This window comes from Dipodomys spectabilis, unplaced genomic scaffold (genome assembly GCF_019054845.1).
Source record: "Dipodomys spectabilis isolate Male_0828 unplaced genomic scaffold, ASM1905484v1 ptg000277l, whole genome shotgun sequence".
Classification (NCBI taxonomy): Eukaryota; Metazoa; Chordata; class Mammalia; order Rodentia; family Heteromyidae; genus Dipodomys; species Dipodomys spectabilis.
Window position 1 is genome coordinate 47,915 of NW_024870954.1, and position 16,998 is coordinate 64,912.

General features: G+C 39.4%; 1 protein-coding gene across 1 annotated transcript; it reads left to right on the forward strand.

The window, feature by feature from the left end:
* Positions 1–813: 813 nt before the first annotated feature.
* LOC122126416 (arylacetamide deacetylase-like) lies at positions 814–11,283 on the forward strand. The gene is made up of 5 exons (XM_042701020.1): positions 814–974; positions 1,540–1,762; positions 3,063–3,132; positions 4,087–4,258; positions 9,474–11,283. The coding sequence occupies exons 1-5, from the start codon at positions 837–839 to the stop codon at positions 10,068–10,070; spliced, it is 1,200 nt and encodes a 399-aa protein (XP_042556954.1). The 5' UTR covers positions 814–836; the 3' UTR covers positions 10,071–11,283.
* The last annotated feature ends 5,715 nt before the right edge of the window (positions 11,284–16,998 follow it).

Genomic DNA, 16,998 nt, shown 5'->3' on the forward strand with positions numbered 1-16,998 from the left:
AGTAGAATCCGCTCACCCACCTCGTCTGGCGCCTTTGTCCCGGACTCTCTGTGTTGCAAGTATGGCGGCTATGGCCACCACTGCTGCCGGAGCCACAGCTGCTGGCAAGTGCTCAGATCTGTTTCCTTGCCTGGATTTTCCCTCTCTGGCCTAACTCTCTGTCCTGTGATGGCACACTTGGTGTGATTCTCTGGCTTAGGACTGTTCACTAGAACACTAAAACTGCTTTCTATGTGAGAGCTTGTTTAGCCTCCAGCTTCTCCTCCCTAACTTTTCTCTTGTTTAATGCCAGTAGTGGGGCTAGAACTCTGGGCCTTGTGTTCTTGCCTACAACTGGTGCTCTGCTACCTGAAACACAGTTCCATTTTCATCTTATTGAAAATACTGTGTAGTCCTCTCCAATTCTAAACTTTATTCGATGTACATACTTGGCTTCCTGTGTTTTCCAATGGCTACATAGATAATTCTGATTTAGTAACTATGAAACAGAAGTTTCTTAACAAACACTGTAGTTTCTATCAATGCTGTGAGCTATTAGATTTAATAGGATTTGCAGAAGATAAACACCATTGCTTCATAAAGTGAGTGTAATTATTTCTGGGCTGCCCATGTGATGACAAATTGCACAATGCCATTTGTTCTGAGTGGGTTGAGTAACACTTTAACATGAGGCCTCTTGGGCAGGCAATCTATGAAACACAAATGGAGCGGTGGACTTTGTGTTCAGAAACTCAGGGTGAGGTTCACTTTAAGGACTGAGGTTAAAATTTAGCAAGTGGATGACTGAAAACAATTGTATGTATTACAGTACCAAGTACAAGGAGCAGGGGGGAAGCATGAAGAAAAAGGCAACTTTTCTGCTCATTGCTGGGGTCCTTGGGGCCTGGTTCATCTATATACCACTGCCAGCTAATTTTGAGGAGTCCTGGAAACTAACATGGATTATGGCACCAATTAGAGCAACGACAGGCCTGGTAAGTCCAAAAGTTTGTCTTCTTTGTGAATATTAGGTAGCTTAAGTAGAAGAGAGGGGCTACCCAGTTTGCTCAAGTTCTGAGCTGGACTCCCAGTGAGAGGAGAGATGGATGGAGGGGGGAGGCAAGAAAGGAGGAAGGCAGTTTTCAATGTAATATTCTTTCTGGTTGATGAATAGAATTCTATTGTGTATATAGACCACATTTTCTTGATCCATTCATCCATTGGGAGGCATGTGGATGTTCCCATACTACAGCTAAACAACACTGAGATTTTTTTTTCTGTCAGACGTGGGTCTTGAACTCTGGGTCTGGGCACTGTCCCTCAGCTCTTCAGCTCCAGGCAAGTGCTCTATCACTTGAGCCACAGTGCCACTTCCAGTTTTCTGGTGGTTTATTGGAGATAAGAGTCTCATGGAATTTCTTGCCTGGGCTGGCTTTGAACTGCGATCCTCAGATCTCAGCCTCCTGAGTAGCTGGGAAGACAGGTGTGAGCCACCGGTGCCTAGCAACACTAAGATTTGATGTTTGAAATCCAGTCGTTTTCCCCCTTCTCTCCCATTAGGCCCTGTTTGCTGACTATCTAGGAATCATCCATTTTGTGAACAGTCTGATGTTTTTCATCGGCTTTCTAGAAGTCCCACCCACATCTGATGAAAATGTCATTGTGACGGAGACCTTTTTCAACAGTGTTCCTGTCCGTGTCTATGTACCAAAACGGAAATCAGAGATACTGAAAAAAGGCTTACTTTATGTTCACGGAGGTGGTTGGTGTTTACTGGGAGCTGGTATGTGCCCTTGTTGAAAGTTCATCTTATCTATGTATTTATCTTAGCAATACTGAGCGTGGTACTTGGGACCTTGTTCTTGCTGAGCAGGTGCTTTGCCACCTGAGACACTCATCTAGCTTTCTGTGCTTGAGGCCACTTTTCAGATAGGTTGGGCTGCATCCTGACCCCTCCTCTTTATGCCTCCTGCAAGCTAGGGTTTCAGGCAGGAGCTTTCTATTTGATCATTAAGAAAAATTAAAGGCTGACCCATTCTAACAACGAGATGCACAAGACACTATGTTGAAAACGAACTTTACAACTTTGGGTGGGGGGAGTAGTTGGGGAGGTGGGGAAGGGAGGGATGGTAGGGGAAAAACAAAGGAGGAGGCATCAATGCTCAATAGGAAATGTACTCATTACCTTACTCATGTAACTGTACAGTATTTTACAATAAAAATGTATATTAAAAAAGAAAAATCATAAAATGTGTAGCAAAATGAAGATATACACATCATCTTATATGAGGCTTAAATAAAAGTTTCAGACCTGGTATGTATTTTATACTTTAAGAATACCCACCATGTGACAGTGAAGATGTCACAATACCTTCCTCTTTGTATGGCCACCAAGAAGTCACCTCTGGACAGCCCTCAGCGCGCCAGGGTCTCTCTGACCGCTTGAGGCTGATCAGGCTCATCTTCTCTCCAGGAATCTTACCTGTAGAGCCAGCACTGGCCAAGCTCAGGTGCATGTGTCCCATCCATTCCGACCGGTACATGCCAGGAGAGCAACTTGAAAACAAATAATAGCCCAATTTCTTCTTCTCTGCGTGTCAGCATTAATCAATTCAAGATGGGTCTTAGACCTACTTATTTTCTCTTCTGCAGTTTCTGTGACATCCAATACTGTTTTCAATTGCTACTTTCTGCGCTGCTTTCATTCAAGCAATTGTAATTTTTACAAGTTTTGTTTTGCAGTATATGCCTGCCCCATCTCAATTGTCTCTCAATTGAATTTGATTTTAGGGAGTTATGTATTTGTGCTTCCAAAACATAACATTTGCTAAGTTCAAAAAGCAGATTGATCTTGGGAAAAATGAAACTGGTCTAAATTTTGCAGTGTGGAAATGTAGGGGAAAATAAAGAAAATGGATATATAATTGGTCCCTGAGCAGAATTCAAGTTCCCCAGTAATGCTAAAATACTGCAGAAATTTAACGAATTTTTTCAGAATATCTTACTAAGGAACAACATGTACTTTCTGCAGGGGAAATCATGTATAGATTCATGTGCACGTCTCTCATCTGGTTTTCTTTCAGCATTTTATAATTATGACTATCTATCAAGAAGTACTGCTCATAGTCTGGATGCTGTTGTCGTGTCTGTCAAGTAAGACCACTCCTGGCCTGTCTGCCTCACAGACTAATGTGCCTGTTTCTGTCATTTCAGGTGTTATATTAGTGTGCTTTAAATGAATTCAGGGCAGTCAATATAGAGAATGTGAACTTGAGCTTGACCAGAATACTCAGCCACAGAGAAAATAATTGCTCAGCTCAAGGAAAAATTAAAACCACAAGCTTAGAAATTGTATGACTTAAACTAAAAGATTGTATCATACAAATGAAACATCTCTGTTTCCCAGCCTAGTTTCATTGAGCAAACTTCAGAGTTAGAGAATTACATGCAAACTTGGCTTGAAAATTAAACATGTTGGTCTTGTGTACACTGCAAACAATCTCCTTTGCTAAGTTTCATCATCTGTAAACTGGGAATAATATATTTTTCTGCAGAATTTCAAATAAAAAAGAACATTTAAAACAATTAGTATACATTGTATCAGCATAGTCTTTGAGCAAATGCAATTAGTCATCAAATTAAAATGGAAACAGGTAAAGCTTTACTCAAAAGTATTCTAGATAGGTAATTAATAAGATTAAAACAATCAAATGGTAATGGATTTAAAAAAGAAAGGATCCTAAATAAAGCAAAGTAGTGGCCTCACAGGCACTTTGTGATTGGGTTAAATTCAGAAAGAACAATTGGTAACATTTATGCCTTTTATTGCTTACCAATTAGGTACAATTATTACAAGTATAATTATGGGAGACGTTTAGTTAGGGGAGATATTATCAGTTGTTTTCTTTTTAATCATAAGGCTAAATCAATAAAACCAGTGAAAATTTTCAGAAGCATTATCATGAGCATGGAGCCTATCTTAGAGTTCATAATTAGACAAAGCACTAAGTTTATGAAAGATAAGTTGTATTCTCAGTTTTATAGTTAGAGCACGTACACACATATTTCATTGATACAATCAGCTGATAATTGTTATTCTGCACACAGCTACAGACTAGTACCAAAATACCACTTTCCAAGTCAGTTTGAAGATGTGTATAATGCATTAAAGTGGTTTGTACGCCAAGACGTTCTTGAAGAATATGGCATAGACTCTGAAAGAATCGGTATTGCTGGAGATAGTGCCGGAGGAAACTTAGCTGCAGCGGTGACCCAACAGGTATGAAGCCCAGATTTGCTTTCTTTTTAAACTATCTTACATGTGAATATATTTATTTGATATTCTAAAAGTGAATTCAAACATGTGACCTTATTGGTCTATTAGATATTCATAGAGATTAACATTGAAGAATATTTATTTACCTAGTGTTCGTATTCTTGTCTCATGATAGTTTTACCCTTTTTTGACTATATGACAAGTAATCTTCTCTAGACTGTTGGTCAGCTAAGTACCTTATACCTTGTTATATTAGAGGTATATTTGTGAAATTTAAGTGATGTCAGTCACCATAACAAAAGGACTAGATGATTACAGTATTGATCAGTAACATATGCCAAGACTTGCACAATCTTTTGCTGTCAGAATAATACAGCATATTAGCATAAAAACCTGAAACTTACTAACAGCATGGGTGCCAATCATACTAAAAGAAACTAAGACATTAGCAATATGAATACTAAGCAAAACTATGTACCATGACTAAGTTTGTAATAGTGAAAGGAAACTGCAGTTCATAAAAGGCAGTTGATTTTTACTACATTAAGAAAGGAAAGAAACACAACTATATACCATCTCACTAAATGTTTCCTAGAAATATTGAAGAAATTTTGGTGGGGGGGGAGGAGAATTGGGTGGGGGAGTAGGGAGAGGTTGGGAAGGGATGGGAAGGGGAAACAAAGGAGGAGGCTACAATGCTTGATAAGAAATGTACTCATTATCTTGCCCATGTAATTGTATCCCCTCTGTACAGTATTTTCACAATTAAAAAAAAGAAATACTGAAGAAAATTCACAGAATATTCTAGAAGTGGTAGCTTCTAGGAGGGAGAAAAGCTGCACAGCTAAATCAAGGCCCATGGGGAATACCTAGAACTTCAAATAGTATTATGCTATTTTGCATGAAGTCATACATTTATTGTAAATTTAATTTGTGATTAATTTAATAATCATTAACTTATATGATAAACTTAGTTACTATGATTAAATTTAATTTGTATAATGAATTTAATGAATTTTAACTACTTGTAAAGTTGAATTTCTTGATCAACTTTAAAGAGTTTTGTATTTCCTCTTAACACAATATAAAATTAACCTACTACTAGTTCCATATTTAAGTATTATTACACTTCAACCAATGCAAACAACATTCTTCACAGCTGATATTGAGTTAAATGGAATGTACCACTCTTACCTGAGATACAACACTGAGCTAATTAAATTCAGATATAATTTTTGTGTCTGTGTGCCAGTCCTGAGGCCTAACCTCAGGGCCCAGGCACTGTCCTTGAGCTTTTTTGCTCAAGGATAGTGCTCTCCCATTTGAGCCACAACTCCACTTACAGTTTTTTGGAAGTTAATTGGAGATAAGAGTCTCAGGACTTTCCCACCTGGGATGATTCTCAGATCTCGGCCTCCTGAGTATCTTGGATTACAGGCATGAGCTGTCACACCAAGCTCAGATATTACTTTTTTATAAAACGATCCACTAACAAAGTTACGTTGTATTTTATTGCCGAGATCTAATTATTAGCTGTGTTTAAAATGCAAAAATATGAACATTTTTTCAGGGTGCTTTGACTCTGAGGTCTTTGATCAATTTGGAGTTGCTTCTGGTGCAGGGTGATATATAAGGATCTAGACTTAGTTTTCTTTCTTTTGGGGGGTGGGGGAGGGGTCTGGTCGTGGGCCTGAACTCTGGGCCTGGGTGCTGTCCCTCAGCTCTTCAGCTCAAGGCAAGCACTCTACCACTTGAGCCACAGCACCACTTCTGGCTTTTTTTCTGCTTATGTGGTGCTGAGAAATCGAACCCAGGGCATGCAAGGCAAGCACTCTACCACTGAACCCCATTCCCAGTTTTCTATAGGTGATTAACCAAATTTGCCAGCACCGTTTAATGAAGAGGCTGTCTTTCTTCCATTCTATTTCTTTAGCTCCCTTATCAGAGATTAGATGGCTATAGGTCTGTGGATTCATTTCTGGGTCTTCAGTTCTATTCCACTGGTCTTCAGGTCTGTTCTTGTGCCGGTACCAAGCTGTTTTGATTACTATGGCTTTGTAGTAGAGTTTGAAGTTTGGTATTGATACTCCTCCAGCACTATTCTTCCTGCTAAGGATTGTTTTTGCTATTCAGGGCCTTTTATTGTTACATATGAATTTTTGGGTTATTTCTTCTATTTCCTTGAAGAATGAGGTTGGATGTTGATAAGTATTGCACTGAATTTGTAGATAGCCTTTGGCAGTATTGCCATTTTCATGATGTTAATCCTCCGAATCTAGAGACCTGTGAGGTTTTTCCACTTCTTTAGCCCTTCTTTAATTTCCTTTTTCAGGTTTTTAAAGTTTTCATCATAGAGGTCCTAAGCTATGTACATATGACCACATAAGCCGATGCTCAGTGAAATGAACCCCAAGATAGGGACAAAAGAGATTTTATCTTTCTTGCTGTTGCTTTTAATGTACTTATAATGTACTACATGATTTTTTTGTTTCTTATGTATGTTCTTCCCCCATGGTATAACCCCTGTTGTCACTGTAGTTGATTCTAGTATCCTGCATCTTGTATATACATTTTTCTAATTTGGGGAGGAGACGGGAATAACAAAATGCTAATAAGAATACAGGATGACCTATTGTAACAATGAAATGTACAAGACCCTGTGTTGAAAATGAACTTTACAACTTGGGGGGGGGAGGGAGGAGTTGAGGAGATGGGGAAGAAAGGGATGGTAGGGGAAAACAAAGGAGGAGGTAACAATGCTCAATAGGAAATGGACTCATTACTTCGCTCATGTAACTGTAACCCCTCTGTACAGTATCTTTACAATAAAATATGTATTTATTTATTTATTTTTATTTATTTATTTATTTTAAAAAAGCCGGGCCCTGGTGGCTCATGTCTATAATCCTACCTACTCAGGAGGCTGAGATCTGATGATCACAGTTCAAAGCCAGATCAGGCAGGAAAAGTCTGTGAGACTCTTATCTCCAATAAACCACCAGAAAACTGGAAGTGGTGCTGTCGCGCAAGTGGTAGAGCACTCATCTTAAGCTGAAGAGCTGAGGGACAGTGCCCAGGCACAGAGTTCAAGCCCCATGACCAATAACAACAAAAAATATAAATATTGCTGCCACTTGCTTTGGTGATATGTGAGTACTTCCTTTCAGTTTTTGGTAAATGTCATATATATGCCAAGAGAAATAATGTGAGAGGGCTGTGCCTTCTTCAGTACTATACAAGGTTAGCACAAGTTTTCATTGACTTGGAATTTGCCCATTACAGTTCTCTAGGAAGCACCAGGATCCTGGGGCTTGTGTTCTGTGCCACTGTATCTCAAGCTTCCCTGGGCATGAGGTCACTGGAAACACTTCTGGGAATCTGATGCCTGGTTCCTAGAACTGGAGACCACATACCTGTTCAGTGTCAGAACACAATTATGACCCCTATTTATGTGATTCTTCCCTTAATGTGAACACCTGCTGGTGTACAATCCATGTACACATATCTGTTGCTTGTAAAAGGCAAGCATACGCAAATAAAACAGGTTCTTCTGTGGCCATTTTTTTTTGAGACAGAGCCATGCAGCCAGCATGATCTTGCCACAGATCTCTGAGTACTAACATTACTGCATGCACCAGTATGCCAAACCTCTGGTGGCCATTTCGGATTTGAAGGGTGCTTTTTCCCCTCTTGGCACTACTGGGATTCGATCTTAGGATTTTGCAATTGGTAGGCAAGAGTTCTACCACTTAAGCCCTGCATCTAGCCCTTTTTGCTTTCATCTGTTTTTCAGTCTTAGTTTTGCCTAAGCTAGTCTCAGACTATGGTCTTCCTGCCAATGCTTCTCAAATATGTGGATTTGCCAGATATTTGAGAATGCCTCTTGCTGACATTTTCCCAGCCTGACCTAAAACTCTTGTCATCATAATCACCACCTCCAAAGTAGCTGAGTAACAGGTGTGACCCACAGTGCCAGGCCAGCAGTGTTCACTTCAATCAGGTAGTTGATGCTGTTTTTTTAAAATATATATGTTTTTACTGTAAAAATACTGTACAGAGGGGTTATAGTTACATGAGCAAGGCAATGAGTACATTTCCTATTGAACACTGTTGCCCCCTCCTTTGTTTTTCCCCAGCCATCCTTTTCCTCCCCACTTTCCCAATTCCTTTCCCCTCCCAAAGTTTTAAAGTTCATTTTCAACACAGGGTCTTGTACATCTCATTGTTACAATGGGTCATCCTGTATCCTTATTAGCATTTTTTATTGCCTTCCCCTCCCCAAATTATCAAAATGTATATACTAGATTCAGGACACCAGAATCAAGTACAGTGACAACAGGGGTTACACCATGGGGAAAGAACATACAAAGAAACAAAAAAATCACATAGTATATTATAAGTACATTACAAGCAACAGCAAGAAAGATAAAATGTCTTGTGTCCCTATCTTGGGGTTCATTTCACTTAGCATCAGCTTATATGGTCATATGTATATAGCTTTTGACCTTTTCTGCTTGTCCTAGACATGTACTAGTCATTGCAAACAATGGAAACCATGGGACCTATGTTTCTTTGGGCCTGGCTTACTTCACTTAGTATAATTTTTCCAAGTCTTTCCATTTCTTAACAAATGAGGGTGGTATCATTCTTTCTGATGGAGACATAGAATTCAATTGTATATATATATATATACCACAATGTCTTGATCCATATTCATCTATTCATGGGCATCTGGGTTGATTCCATATCTTAGCTATGGTAAATAATGCTGTGATAAGCATAGTTGTGCTGGTAGCTTTAGTATGATCTTGTTTGTGATCATTTGGGTAAATGCCCAAAATGCTGGGTCATAGGGGAGCTCTATGTGGAATCTTTTGAGAACCTCCATACTGCTTTCCAGAGTGGTTGAACAAGTTTACACTCCCACCAACAGTGCAGTAGTGTTCCCTTCTGGTCACATACCCTCCAGCATCTAATTGGTGTCGTCTTTCCCACCTACCAAGAAAGTAACACAGGTTATTATACTAACACTGAAAATATCTAACAGTAGCCACCTGCTATGTGGGAAAGTTGAGAGAGCCCTACGAGATATGCTTGTGCTGTCTATTGTCTTCTTTGGATTCTGAGTATATCTAAAACCAGTATATCATTTTTAGATAAAATACATGTTTTAGGTTAAAATATTAATTCAATAAATTTATTTTAAATTGATTTCCAGTTCATAGATGACCCAGATGTCAAGATCAAACTCAAGATCCAGGCCTTAATTTACCCAGTCCTTCAGACTCTGGACATGAATTTACCATCATACCAGGACAATGCTGACCTTCCCTTCCTGACCAGATCACTAATGATCAGATTCTGGAGCGATTACTTTACCACAGATAGGTCACTTGAAAAGGCCATGCTCTTCAACCAACACATACCCATGGAATTAAGCCATCTTTTCCAATTTGTGAATTGGAGTTCTTTGCTCCCTGAGAGGTTTGTGAAAGGCCACATTTATCGCCATCCTATCCCTGGCAGTTCAGAGCTGGTTAAGAAATACCCAGGGCTCCTGGATGTGAGAGCAGCCCCACTGCTGGCCGATGAGAGCAAGTTGCATGGTCTGCCTTTGACCTACATCATCACTTGTCAGCATGACATCTTAAGAGACGATGGACTCCTATATGTCGCCCGTCTTCAGAATGCTGGAGTGAACGTGACCCATGACCACATAGAGGATGGATTCCATGGACTCTTAGCCTATATGTGGCTTGAAATTAAAGACAGGACAGAAAATCAGTACCTGAGTTGGCTAAGACAAAACCTATAGTAAAAACATAAGCAATTATATATTGAAGATATGTAAAACCCAGAACCAGGACAAGCTAGTAAAAATCAAGAGCTAACAGTTCCTGTGATGTTTATCATCTGTCATGTCCCTAAGGCATTGGTGGCCTTATTTTTGTTGTAATTATTGTTTGTTGTTAGCAGATTCTCCTGTTTTAGTCCTTACTCTTTTATTCACTTCTGTAAAAATTTCTGACTTACTTTTTTTTTATCACAATTACTCACTTCTATCTCTAATTTGCAGCTTTTGTTTATGATTGCCAAATAGTTGATCATTGTCAAACATATCTGATTGGTAAAATGCCAGAATTTTAATGTGCCTGAGTTTAGAGCCTTTGAACACTGCCCTGTACGTACTGAATTGTATTATGAGCCAAATTTCCTGTTTGTTTTGGATTTTGTACATTGTACACTTAATGTGTTCTCCTGGGATATTTCCACACATGTCTATAACATGCTTTGATATCAATCTTTCCTCATGACTGCTTCTTGTCCTTTTCCTAACACCCTTCTACACAATGTCCTCCAATAATGTTCATGAATTTCTGTTACTTTGACTCATGTATCTATATTCCATTTATGACATAATTTATGTAGTATTTGTTTGAGTATGGCTTATTTCACTATGATGATTTGTATTTCCAACAATTTTCCTGAAAAATCAAGTTTTCATTCTGCTTTATAACTGAATAATACTCCTCTGTGTGTGTGTGTGCGCGCACACACACACACACACATGCGTAAAGCATTTTCTTTATGGGAACCAAGGATGATTCCATAATTTGGCTATTGAGAAATGTACAACACTGAACATATATTTGTTTGCAATTTTATTGAATGCTGTCTAAACATTCCTTTGGGTATATACCCAACAATGTTCCTCTTTTTGAGGAACATTCATACTGATTTCTGTCAGTTGTACTAACTAACATTCTCACCAAAAGTGCATAAGAAATTTCTGCTTTATTGAATTGGAAGTGAAAGATTCTTTCATAATTTGTCTCTATTCATCTATTTCTCTTATTAAATTTATTCTTTCCTCACCTCTCATGTTTGTAGTCACTATTTCTCTGTATGGACGATTTCTTCAAATATCTTCTGCAATGCTGACTTAGTGTTCACAACTTGCTTTATCTTGTGTTATTCTTTGGAGATATTTATTTTTCATTCAATTTTAAAGGATAACAAGAAATATAGTATCCTGGTTTGCATTTTTTTTTGGGGGGGGGGTCCGGTCGTAGGGCCTGAACTCTGGGCCTGGGCGCTGTCCCTCAGCTCTTCAGGTCAAGGCTAGCGCTCTACCACTTGAGCCACAGTGCCACTTCTGGCTTTTTTCTTTTTGCTTATGTGGTGCTGAGAAATCAAACCCAGGGCCTCATGCATGCAAAGCAAGTGCTCTACCACTAAGCCACCTTCCCAGCCCCTGGTTTGCAATTGTTAAGTCTGAACTTTTGAAACTCGGTATCTCATGGTTTTCTGGAGTTTATAGGATCTCTCTGATGTAATTCTGATGGCATTGCCTTTGTAAGTGAACTGACATTTTTCTCTTGCAGTTTTCAATATACTTCATTGGGTCTCTGGACTTGACATTTTAAGAGACGGGTATTTTTATTTTATTTTATTTTTTTATCAGTCATGGGGCCTGAACTCTGGGCCTGGGCGCTGTCCCTCAGCTCTTCAGCTCAAGGCTAGCAATTTACCACTTCAGCCACAGCACCACTTTAGGCTTTTTCTGCTTATGTGGTGCTGAGGAATCGAACCCAGGGCCTCATGCATACAAGGCAAGCACTCTACCACTGAGCCACCTTCCCAGCTCGTGATGGGTAAATTTTAAGTGATCTGGTATTCTAGAGCCTCCTTGCAGAGTGCTTCCTCGAGAAATTACTCACATGCCTGTGTTCTGTGCTCTGAATAGGAAGAAGGTTGCACAAAACTCTATAATACACAGCTGCATAGTCCCATGATCTCATTATTCCTTCCATTTAAATATCGACCACCATCTACCAGAAGAACTTTAAACCCGGCGACTCCAGTGCCCCTTAACATCTTTTCAGCACAGCCTACTCAGTGGGGTCCTCATTTGTTGATCTTCACACTTCTAAGCTTGATTCCAATATTCAATGTAATAAGAAAGAAAACAAGCCAGGCAACTACTAACAGTCAGGAGATATATCCTTTAAAAAGATAACTAAATTATTCAGTCTGAAAAACAGAATCCTATAAAATTACCTTCTTCAAATCAAAGGTTTTAGATACACATTTAAATTTATGTATGCATTTTCAGACCTACCAAATGTGTCAAAGACTTGTTACTTGTGTAAATCCACATCATCTCCATGTCTCCTCAAAGTAATCAGTGGTAGGTGTATAAACATCATGTGCTACAAGGGTTCCGGAGGTCAGAGGGCACAGCATCTTCCTTCCCATGCTCTAGTTTCTAGCTGCTTTATTTTCAAGCAGAGTAAACCCAGGTATGCCTGAACAGTGGACATAACAAACAGTGCTTATCTGAAGCTTTTCTCAAACTTTGTGTACATCCTTGCTCAGTTAAAGATTAGCCTAATAAAGGCTTATTTCCATTGGCTACACAACACGATCATATTGAGAGTTAGCTGAAGGTTCAATGAGTTGTAAGGAACTGGGGCTACTTCTGATAGTGATTATCCTCTCCTATGTGCTGCAATTGATACATAAACTCATTTTCCCAATGAAGACTTCATTACTCGGACAAATAAGTTCATATGGTTTGAAAGAAAACTGCTATCCTGGGATGAAAGGAGACTGCCACTAAGCTTGGTTATCTGTAGCACCAAACCACTACTTTTGAGATATTTCTCTTGGAGCCAATGTGGAGTTTGATTTTACTTTGTCATCCAGCCTGGAAATCTTTGCCTTTTTATTGGAGAAACTGGTTTGCTACTATTCAATATAGTTGCTGATGTTATTGTAATTAAATATGTCATTTTGATGTTCTTTCCTATATAACATCATTTCTCTCTATTTCTCTTACCTTTGACTTGAGGACTAGTTTAGTCCTTTATGATTTTTAACTGCATTTTTTCTTAGTGATATCTATATGAATTATATTATTCAACTTCATCACAACCTACTTCTGGCTAACACTGATTAAAACAGATTAAAATGTGGCAAGTTACCAGAAGTTAACCCCACTTTCTATATTTTACATATTCTATATTTTATATCTGTATATGTAATGAACACAAAAGTTGAGAGAAAAAGCAAACACATGGATTATATATGGTAACATCAGACATAAAAAATGTAACAATAAACTTACAGATAAAAGAGAACCTCTGCATGGAGTACCTTATGTTTATGAATATAGTCTGCAATTCTAATGCTGCTCATTCCTTCCACTGGGTTTGAGTTGCCATCTTCTGCTGTTACTGTCCATCCTGAAGGACTTCACTGCTCTGTGAAGGACAATCTGCAGACAACAGAATCCCTCATTTTCATTTAATAGTGATTTTTTCTTCATTTTTGGGATAGTTTTAACTTAAATCCAGAAATGCCTGAGTGACAGCAAATTTCCCCCTCTCTCAGAACTTCATCTATAGCATTTCATCATCCTCTGGCCTTTATTAGTTCTTTTGAGAAGTGGGCATTGTCTTTGCAAATAAATTTTGAGTGACTCTCAGATGTAAATAGATGTTTGATTTCCTTATTTTTGAAGGACAGCAATACGATATAAATGGTGGCAATTCTTTTAAGTATTTTTCATCACTCAGTCCTCAAAATATCCTGGCCTACTCCGCTCCCAAATTATTCAAGCTGATTCAAAACTTTGGCAAAGTAGCAGGGTATAAAATTAACTCTCAAAAATCAATGTCTTGGGCTGGGAAGGTGGCTCAGTGGTAGAGCGCTTGCCTTGCATGCTTGAGGCCCTGGGTTCAATTCCTCAGCACCACATAAGCAGAAAAAAGCCAGAAGTGGCTCTGTGGCTCAAGTGGTAGAGCGCTAGCCTTGAGCTGAAGAGCTGAGGGACAGAACCCAGGCCCAGAGTTCAGGCCCCACGACCGGACCCCCCCCCCCCAAAAAAGGCTTTTCTGTATGCCAACAATGAGAAAAGTGTGGCTGAAATTAGGAAAGCAATTCCATTCATAATAGCCCCACAAAAGATAAAATACCTAGGAATTAACTTAACCAAAGAAGTGAAGGACCTCTATGATGAGAAATTTAAAAACCTGAAAAAGGAAATCAAATCAGAACTTAGAAAGTGGAAAACCCTCCCCTGCTCCTGGATTGGAAGAATCAACATCGTGAAAATGGCAATACTTCCCAAGGCTATCTACAAATTCAATGCAATACCCATCAAAATTCCAACCTCATTCTTCAAGGAAATAGAAGAGGCAATCCAAAAATTCATATGGAACAATAAAAGACCCCGAATAGCAAAAACGCCCCTCAGTGGAAGGAACACTGCTGGAGGAATATCAATACCAAATTTCAAACTCTACTACAAAGCCATAGTAATCAAAACAGCTTGGTACCGGCACAAGAACAGACCTCAGGACCAATGGCATAGAATTGAAAACCTAGAAATGAACCTACAGACCTATAGCCATCTAATCTTCGATAAGGGAGCTAAAGAAATAGAATGGAAGAAAGACAGCCTCTTCAATAAATGGTGCTGGCAAAATTGGTTCACTACTTGTAGAAAACTAAAGCTAGATCCTTATATATCACCCTGCACCAGAATCAACTCTAAATGGATCAAAGACCTCGGAGTCAAAGCAGACACTCTGAAAACATTACAGGATGGAATAGGAGAAACCCTAGGTCTCCTTGGCACAGGCCCAAATTTTCTTAATAGAGACCCAGAAGCACAACAAATCAAAGAAAGGTTGGACAAAAGGGATTGCATGAAATTGCAGAGCTTCTGCATGGCAAAGGACATAGCTAGCAGATCAATAGAAAACCCACGGATTGGGAGAAGATCTTCACTAGCCATACAACAGACAAGGGTCTCATATCTAAAATATATTTGGAACTCAAAAAATTAAATCCCCCAACAACAAATCTTCAAAGAAAAAAAACCTGCCCAATAAATAAGTGGACTAAAGACTTACAGAGAAACTTCTCTGAAGAGGAAAGAAGGATGGCCAATAGACACATGAAGAAATGCTCAACCTCTCTAGCCATAAAAGAAATGCAAATCAAAACAACATTGAGATACCATCTCACCCCAGTTAGAATGGCTATAATCAAGAACTCTAATAACAACAGATGCTGGAGGGGATGTGAACAGAAGGGAACCTTACTGCATGGTTGGTGGGAGTATAAACTTGTTCAACCACTTTGGAAAGCAGTATGGAGGTTCTTCAAAAGTCTCCACATAAAGCTCCCCTATGACCTATCAATCCCACTTTTGGGCATTTACCCAAATGTTTACAAACAAGACCATACTAAAGCTACCAGCACAGCTATGTCTATTGCAGCATAGCTAAGATATGGAACCAACCCAGATGCCCCTCAGTAGATGAATGGATCAAGAAAATGTGGTATATATACACAATGGAATTCTATGCCTCCATCAAAAAGAATGACATTGCCCCATCCCTTAGGAAATGGAAAGACTTGGAAAAATTATATTAAGTGGAGTAAGCCAGGCCCAAAGAAACTTAGGTCTCATGGTTTCCCTTATTTTCAATAACTAGTATATGTCTGAGTCAAGCAGAAAAGGTCAGATAAGTTGATGTTAGGTGAAATGAACCCTAAGATAAGTATTCAAATGTTTTTTCTTTCATGCAATTGTTTATAACACATAAGATTATTGCTTTGTTGCTTTGTATGTCCCTCCCCCACGGTATAACCCCTGCTTTCACTGTATTTGATGTTGGTATAATTTGTGGAGGGGAAGGGAAAAAAGCAAATTGTTTAAATAGGGATACAGGTGGACCCATTGCAACAATGAGATGTACAAATTGTTATGTCGAAAACAAACTTTACAACGTTGGCAGGGGTGGGCTGTGGAGGGGCAGGGGAAAGGGGGCATATGGGAAGGGATGGGAAGGGGAAACAAAGGAGGAGGCAACAATGCTTGATAAGAAATGTACTCATCATCTTGCCCATGTAATTGTAACCCCTCTGTATGGTATTTTCACAATTAAAAAAATAAAATTTCCTGGCTTAGAAAATATTAGGATGGGGGCTGGGAAGATGGCTCAGTGGTAGAGCGCTTGCCTTGCATGCCTGAGGCCCTGGGTTCGATTCCTCAGCACCACATAAGCAAAAAAGAAAAAAGCCGGAAGTGGCGGTGTGGCTCAAGTGGTAGAGTGCTAGCCTTGAGCTGAAGAGCTGAGGGACAGTGCCCAGGCCCTGAGTTCAGGCCCCATGACGGGACCCCCCCCCAAAAAAGAAAATATTAGGATGATTCCTGTATATAAAGAACTAAGTGAAAAAAAATTTAACTCTTACAAAGTCCACTAATCCAATACATAAGATTGAATCCTAAACTTTTCTTTCTATAATGCTTAATATTATTTACTCTGTTAGTAAGAGAGGCCAGAAATTTGATGGTTAGTGTGCAGGAAAAGGGGCTTTCTCCCCTGTGTTCAGTCCCTCGATCATACACCATGGCTGGCGACATACTGGCTGATGACTGGTCTTCCACAAGGATGGGCAGGATTTTATGAGAACAAAGCAGATTACCATCATTCCATTTTCCTAGCCTTTTCCAAAAGTTTCTCTTTAACAGGATAACAACCCTCACCCTGGCCACCAGTGGGGAGCAAGTCAAGGCCATTCAATTACTGCATGGAACTTGAGCCTTTGCTTACACCGACCTGCCTTGCTCAGTGTAGACCCGGCCCTGAAGTCCCCAGCCCCAGGGAGGCCTCAGCGCCCCTGTGTCAGCAGGAAGTAGCCAGAAAGACCATGACAGCCCTCAG

Coding starts and splice junctions, on each gene's coding strand:
- LOC122126416 (XM_042701020.1), top strand. CDS start 837: ATGAAGAAAAAGGCAACTTTTCTGCTCATTGCTGGGGTCCTTGGGGCC. Junction 1,763..3,062: donor TTGGTGTTTACTGGGAGCTG/GTATGTGCCCTT, acceptor GTTTTCTTTCAG/CATTTTATAATTATGACTAT. Junction 3,133..4,086: donor GCTGTTGTCGTGTCTGTCAA/GTAAGACCACTC, acceptor TTCTGCACACAG/CTACAGACTAGTACCAAAAT.